Source organism: Pseudophryne corroboree, chromosome 5 (assembly GCF_028390025.1).
Source record: "Pseudophryne corroboree isolate aPseCor3 chromosome 5, aPseCor3.hap2, whole genome shotgun sequence".
Lineage (NCBI taxonomy): Eukaryota > Metazoa > Chordata > Amphibia > Anura > Myobatrachidae > Pseudophryne > Pseudophryne corroboree.
The window spans coordinates 87775587-87783558 of NC_086448.1; the positions used below are offsets into that span (position 1 = coordinate 87775587).

General features: G+C 48.0%; 1 protein-coding gene across 2 annotated transcripts; it reads left to right on the forward strand.

Annotated features, from left to right (window-relative positions):
- The first annotated feature begins 4165 nt into the window (after positions 1–4165).
- Positions 4166–7440, forward strand: RPP38 (ribonuclease P/MRP subunit p38). Of its 2 annotated transcripts, none has more exons than XM_063921454.1 (2): positions 4166–4305; positions 6504–7440. In XM_063921454.1, exons 1-2 carry the CDS (start codon positions 4166–4168, stop codon positions 7414–7416), a joined length of 1053 nt encoding a protein of 350 aa, XP_063777524.1. In that variant the 3' UTR covers positions 7417–7440. The 2 variants fall into 2 exon arrangements, with proteins under 2 accessions (XP_063777524.1, XP_063777525.1); XM_063921455.1 differs by having other exon boundaries at positions 4170–4221.
- The last annotated feature ends 532 nt before the right edge of the window (positions 7441–7972 follow it).

Consider the following 7972-nt stretch of genomic DNA (forward strand, 5'->3'; position numbering starts at 1 on the left):
TAAGCGTGTTAAAGCTTTGTCCACCCTAGGGGAGGATTCCCATCATAACCTGTCCGTTGGCGGGAAAGGATACGCCATAAGAATCCGTTTGGAAATCTGCAGTTTTTTATCTGGAGATTCCCAAGCTTTTTCAGATAACTCATTCAGTTCATGTGAGGGGGGAAAAGTTACCTCAGGTTTCTTTCCCTTATACATATAAACCCTTGTGTCAGGGACAGGGGTTTCCTCTGTGATGTGCAAAACCTCCTTAATTGCTATAATCATATATCGGAGTGATTTAGCCAACTTTGGCTGTAACTTTGCATCATCGTAATCGACACTGGAGTCAGAATCCATGTCGGTATCTGTGTCAACAATTTGGGATAGTGGGCGCTTATGAGACCCCGACGGTCCCTGCGACATAGGATCAGGCACGAGTTGAGACCCTGCCTGTCCCAATGCATCAGCCTTGTCTAATCTTTTATGCAAGGAATTTACTTTAAAACCTTCCACATATCCATCCAATCAGGTGTCGGCGCCGTCTGCGAAGACACCACATTCATTTGCTCCCGCTCCTCTCCCACATAGCCTTCCACATCAGACATGTCGACACAAGCGTACCGACACACCACACACACAGGGAATGTCCTTTCTGAAGACAGTTCCCCCACGAGGCCCTTTGGAGAGACAGAGAGAGAGTATGCCAGCACACACCCCAGCGCTATATAACCCAGGAATAACACAGTAACTTAATGTTAACCCAGTAGCTGCTGTTTATATACTTTTTTGCACCTAATTATGTGCCCCCCCCCCCTCTTTTCAACCCTCTTCTACCGTGTATCAGCAGGGGAGAGCCTGGGGAGCTTCCTCTCAGCGTGCTGTGAAGAAAAAATGGCGCTGGTGAGTGCTGAGGGAGAAGCCCCGCCCCCTCGGCGGCAGGCTTCTGTCCTGCTTAAATTTTATTTCTTTGGCGGGGGCTCCTACATATATACAGTGCCCAGCTGTATATATGTGTTCATTTGCCAGAATGAGGTCCCAAATGCTGCCCAGGGCGCTCCCCCCCCCCCCTGCGCCCTGCACCCTAACAGTGACCGGAGTACGTGTAGGTGTGTGGAACAGTGCAGTGCTGTGCGTTACCTCCAGTGAAGATCACGAAGTCTTCTGCCGCCTGTGAAGTCTTCTTGCTTCTCATACTCACCCGGCTTCAGTCTTCCGGCTCTGCGAGGGGGACGGCGGCGCGGCTCTGGGACAGACGGCGAGGGTGAGATCCTCTGTAGCTAATGGTGTCCCTCTGATCCCTCTGGAGCTAATGGTGTCCAGTAGCCTAAGAAGCAGGACCTAGCTTCAGAGAGTAGGGCTGCTTCTCTCCCCTCAGTCCCACGATGCAGGGAGTCTGTTGCCAGCAGAGCTCCCTGAAAATAAAAAACCTAACACAAAACTTTCTATCAGCAAACTCAGGAGAGCTCACTGAAAAGCACCCAGCTCCTCTTGGCACAGAATCAAACGGAGGTCTGGAGGAGGGGCAGAGAGGGAGGAGCCAGTGCATACCAGGAACTAAATTCTTTCTTAAAGTGCCCATGTCTCCTGTGGAGCCCGTCTCTCCCCATGGTCCTTACGGAGTCCCCAGCATCCTCTAGGACGTTAGAGAAAAGAAGACTTACCTGCGGTAGCTGTGGAAACCAGGTCCGCGAGGCCCTCCCCAAATAAAACTTCACCTTTGTAAGGCAAAGCCTCCATATGTCTCTTTGAGTCAGCATCACCTGTCCATTGACGGGTCCACAGGGACCTTCTTGCAGAAACTGCCATGGCATTGGCTTTTAAACCCAAAAGCCCAATATCTCTCGCAGCCTCTCTCATATATAACGCTGCGTCCTTGATGTGACCTAAGGTCAACAAAATACTATCTTTATCTAGGGTGTCAATGTCAGATGACAAGTTATCTGCCCAAGCTGCAATTGCGCTACCCACCCATGCCGACGCTACTGCAGGTCTGAGCAGGGCTCCCGTAGTCGCATAAATTGATTTTAAGGTGGTTTCCTGCCTGCGATCCGCAGGATCCTTTAGGGCCGCTGTGTCCGGGGACGGTAGTGCCACCTTTTTGGACAAGCGCGTCAAGGCCTTGTCCACCGTGGGCGAGGATTCCCACCGTACCCTGTCCTTTGAGGGGAAAGGATACACCATAATAATTCTCTTGGGAACCTGCAGTCTCTTGTCTGGAGTTTCCCAAGCCTTTTCAAATAAAGCGTTCAGCTCATAAGATGGGGGAAACGTTACCTCAGGTTTCTTTTCCTTAAACATCCAGACCCTCGTGTCAGGGACAGAGGGGTCCTCTGTGATATATAAAACATATTTTATTGCAATAATCATATATTGAATACTCTTGGCCACTCTTGGGTGCAACCTTGCATCATCATAGTCGACACTGGAGTCTGAATCCGTGTCGGTATCAGTGTCTGCTATCTGGGAAAAGGGACGTTTATGGGACCCTGAAGGGTCTTGTGACACAGTAACAGCCATGGATTGACTCCCTGCTTTGTCCTTGGACTCTGCTTTGTCCAATCTCTTATGTAATAAAGCCACATTAGCATTTAAAACATTCCACATGTCCAACCAATCAGGTGTCGGCTGTGCCGATGGAGACACCACCATCTGCTCTGCTTCCTCCCTAGACGAGCCTTCCGCTTCAGACATGTTGACACACACATACTGACACCCCCACACACACTGGGATATATGAATATGTGGACAGACCCACAATAAGGTCCTTTGGAGGGACAGAGAGAGAGTATGCCAGCACACACCCAGCGCCACTAGATACTGAAACAAAGTCCCAGCCTGTACAGCGCTTTATATATAGAATTAGCACCAAATAAATGTGCCCCCCCCCCCCCCCCCTCGCTTTTGCCCCCTGTTACTTGTTTAGCAGGGGAGAGTCCGGGAGCAGCTTCTCTGCAGCATGCTGGGAGAAAATGGTGCTGGTTAGTGCTGGAAGATCAAGCTCTGCCCCCTCGACGGCGGGCTTCGGTCCCGCTATTTTTATTATACTGGCAGGAGATTTATTATATACTGCCTCCGCAGTATCTATATACGTGTGCTAGTCTTATGTGAGGTAAAAATTTGCTGCCCAGGGCGCCCCCCCTGCGCCCTTGCTGTGCCTGTGTGTGTTGTGGGAGCAATGGCGCGCAGCGCGACCGTTGCGCGGTACCTCATGAAGATCTGAAGTCTTCTGCCGCCTTTGAAGTCTTCATGCTTCCTATACTTACCCGGCTTCAATCTTCCGGCTCTGTGAGGAGGACGGCGGCGCGGCTCTGGGACGAACAGCAAGGACGACACCTGTGTTCCGACCCTCTGGAGCTAATGGTGTCCAGTAGCCTAAGAAGCAGAGCAGAGCAGTCGAGGAAAGTGGGTCTGCTTCACTCCCCTCAGTCCCACGAAGCAGGGAGCCTGTTGCCAACAGTGCTCCCTGAAAATAAAAAACCTAACAAAAGTATTTTCAGAGAAACTCAGTAGAGCTCCCCTGTAGTGCATCCAGTCTCCTCTGGGCACAGGATCTAACAGAGGTCTGGAGGAGGGGCATAGAGGGAGGAGCCAGTTCACACCCATCTAAAGTCTTAGAGTGCCCATGTCTCCTGCGGAGCCCGTCTATACCCCATGTTCCTGGACTTTCCTGGTAATGTATGATTGCCATCACCTGTGGTGAGCTAGTTCATTGATAAGAAATGTATTTCACCACAGGTGGTGGCAATCATACATTACCAGGAAAGTCCAGGAACAGAGCATTTTCTCCCTCATGGAGAGGGTCAGGTAGGCAAGTATGTAATGCCATGATTTATCGTTACAGCAGGTCACACAGGTGGGTGCTGACTGCTGACTGACAGTAACTAGTAAGGGCGGAAGTTCTCTCCTGCCCACTCGTTATGTCACGTCCTGGTCCTTTGCACGAAGGCAACATAGACACAACCCTAAATAGCCGTCACCGTCGTCGCTCATTTGGCAAAAACTGCATCTCCCAGAATGCCCTGCTTCCACGTCCGGTCATCTCTATAGAGACGGAGGGGCGCGGCACGCTTCCACAATACTGGCCAATCAGATGCGGAGACGGGTTTTGCGTTCCACGTTGGACTCAAGCCTCGGAATAGGTTGTAGATGGCGCTTTCTGATTGGTAGGTCTATATAGTCCGTGATCATGCTGCAGAGTCTGGCAGGAAGTAGTGAGTCCATGTGTGTGTTGGGAGCAGAGAGGTACTGGCGAGTGAGGCGCTGGTTTTGTGGTCACACTGGGGCTCAGGCAGAGACTGTGGGCGGGTTCCTGGTGCTCTGTAGCAGGTACATTATATTATATTATAGACAGTGCTGCAGTACTCTGTGACACCCACCCATGGTGCTGATGCTGCTGGAGTCAGAAATGAGTGTGCTGGGTACAACTCTCTCACTATATAATTATATATATATATATATATTAGTACTGTATGTATTCATGTGGAGCTGTGCATGTGTACTTATAGCAGGGATGTCGGCATGCTCCTCTTGGTTTGTGCCAATGGTGGGACTCCACCTGTGTCTCATGCTACTAGATCTGCTGGTCCTTGGAGAGGACATCATCTACAAGAGCAGGTGATCCTCCTCTTAGCGTGATCCAGGTTGCACCTTTCACACAACAGCCTACCCCGGTTTACCCTGGTCATGAGCTGGAATACGCAACCTGTGTAGCCCCTTTCGTACCAAGCTTGGACCTGGGTTGCTTTGGCAATATCCCAGTCAGAAGCTTGGTGTGAAATGGGGTAAAAGTGTGCACTTCAGACCGGAAACTTATACATGTGCAGAGGTCATCAGAAACCAGCATGTGATGGCAACTGTGACAATGCTGGCATTGAATGGAAACCCATTTCCATCAGATCGGAATCATCTGTGGTTGCTAACCATCACTGCCCCATGTCCTCCCTAGTGAGACAACCGTATTGTGTTTATCCCTCCATAATGTTCTTATTTTAATATTGTTTGGAGCCAGGTGTACTCATTTATTTGCCTTATTGAAACATTGAGTTCAGGGAATATGCTCCCCTCCCACTGCTATTTTTCCCTTTGCTGCATAACTGTAACCAAATCCTATCCAGAGTCGTCTCATTTTTATTGCATCCCTCCAACTAATAGATCATGCCCTGTACCTACCTGGGAGCTGCTGGCACACCTGTAAAGTTCTCTGAGGGAAGCACCCCTAGAAATGGAGCCTCTAATGGAGTTAAAATGGAGCTAGGGAAGTAATAGTGGCCAGCACCGTTGCTCACCCACGGCACCAACATTTGGCCTGGAGGTTGCTTGGAACTGTACCTTGCAGCCTAGAGAGCCAACCGGAACATCCATAAGATGCTAAGGGCTCCCAGCTGCTTCCTGATCCAAATAGCCCCACCCCTTCTTGTAATATCATGGTGTCTCCAATTCAGGGGGCGGGTTTGGCTCGGGGTATGATTTCACCCTGCTACAGCTACTATTTATTAAAGACCTGATTACTGGAAATGGACTAGGATCCCTGCAACTCTGGCAAATAAGTCTACTGCATTACAGCAAATGTATTAATATTATTTTATTTATAAGACAGTACAGATTTTGTCGTATACACACAGTATATATTGACAGATCAATGGCACTGTAAATGTACAATGAGACCTAGTTGGGCAGTAAAATTGACAAGCTTGGTCGGACATGGACTAGACAGTGAGGGTTGGGAACGTTTCTTGACGTGCTAGTGGAGGCGAGTCAGATCAGCACCCAATAAACCTGTACCCATTGAGGGGTGATCAGAGTTGCTGAAAGGGACAAGAATACAAGGAGCTCTGGAAGGAAGCATAGTGCTGGGGGGGAAACATGTGGGAGGAGGGCCCTGCTCATGGTACTTCTATCACTGAGATATAGACAAAAGTGTGTTAGATTCATTTGGAGCAGGGAGTGACACCCCAGGCAGGAAAGAGGAACTGCATGGGTTGTGAAAGGTGCAGGGTGCTAGAATGAACACTCGGGGGTACATTTACTAAAGGTTCTAAAACTGAGAATTGGCGATGTTGCCCATAGCAATCAATCTGATGCGGTCTATCATTTTCTAAAAGACAATCGAGAAATAAGAGACTGATAGAGACAGCATCTGCTATGGGCAACACCACCAATTCTCTGATTTATAAGTTGTTGGTTTTTTTTACGAAGTTTATTTTATTAATAAACAAAAAGTAACAATGCAAAAAGTACATTAAGAACAACAAAGGGAAAGTAGCATATGCATTTCCACAAACAGTGTGAAGCAGAGCTATATGTATAGTTGTATGCAATAAATTACAAAGTATTGAGTCATCTCAGGATAAGTTGAATGACATACCCTTCAAAAAATAAATAAATCTGTTTTAGAAGCTGAATAAATGTACCCCTAAGTGTGTTTTGAAGTGGTGATATCTATGTTTGCCTTTTTTGGGGGTGTAATCATGCTTTCTTTAGTGCACATTACCCTCTGCAAATAATATCACTTTTTTTTTTTTCAGCAACAATTTTGGAGGTGTAGAGCAAGCCTGTGCGATCATCATGGCTGCCAAGGTCGCCAAAGGGTCCATACGCAAATCAAAACCAGTCGTGTCCAAGACCTCTCTAAACAGCCCCTTTCAGAGGATGTGGAACCCTGTGGTTGGGGAGGACATGCAGTTCATACTGCAGACTTTAATGGAGAAGTTCAAACAACTTGGACTGAAAAAGACTGAGTTTCGTGTAAAATCTACGGACAAAAAGACTAAAAGATCAAAAGAAAGTTCTGATGGCAAAGGCGGAAAGAAAATTTCTGCCGGGGAGGCCCCGATGGAGAGTGCCGGGGAGGCCCCGATGGAGAGTGCCGGGGAGGCCCCAGAGGAGAAGACTGAAGTGCCAGGCTGGACAGACCGTGACCTCCGCCAACAGCTAGCTATAGGTATTAATGAAGTTACCCGAGCACTGGAAAAAAATGACCTATACCTGGTAATAGTCTGTAAATCTGCAAAGCCAGACATGATTACCAAACACATAATTGAATTAAGCGCCAGCCGGGAGGTGCCGGCATGTCAGCTGCCGCGGCTCAGTGAGAACATTGCACCAGTCCTTGGCTTGAAGTCCGTGCTGGCTCTTGGCTTCAAAAGAAGCTCTGACGTGTTTGTGGAGGAGATGAAAGCGATAGCTCCACGCTTGCCGCCATTGGATGTCCCTTGGCTGCAAAGTGGCACTAAAAAAACAGAGGGTTTAGAGGACTCTTCCTTGGTGGATGATGCTAAAACACAAAATACCGAATCCACCACCTCCAGAAAGCGCAAACGCGCCAAAACCAAGGATCCTGGCAATGTGGTGTTACAGGGACTCAAAGTAAAAAAGATTGTTCCCAATCCAAATAAAAAACGGAAAATCAAGAAAAAGAAAATTCTCAATAAAAAGTAAAATATAACAGTCCCTTTTCAAAAATTGTGTTTAATCATTTTACTTCTCTTAAACATAGCAACCAGATTCTTACTCTTATTTTGTAGACTGTACTAGATATATGATGGGTAGAAGCTGACTGGCATCACCTCCACTTGTTCTTTTTACAATTTTTGATACACCTCCCCCACTGTAGCTGATTTCACCCTCCTGTCAGCATAAAACTAACTAGCTGCCTGAATATAGTGCACAGCCTTTCACCCTCTTTGAGCTATTCATGCTGCACTTCATTACAAATCCCTACCATTGGCACCCGCTGTGCCACCCTAAAAACAGTATAACGTTCCATTTGCTGGCATTACTGTTCTACCTTCTCCAGCTTTAATCTCCTTCTTTCCTCCCACGCCCGATCAGCACAGTGCTACACTGCCACCCACACCATAATACACGCACTATGCTCATATGTTCCAATAATAAGTCTTACTCTGCTACACCTTCTCTCTGTCATGCTGTGCGGACACCACACCCCACTACCACCCTGCTAATAATTCTATGCCTGGGAGTAGTAACGGTATAC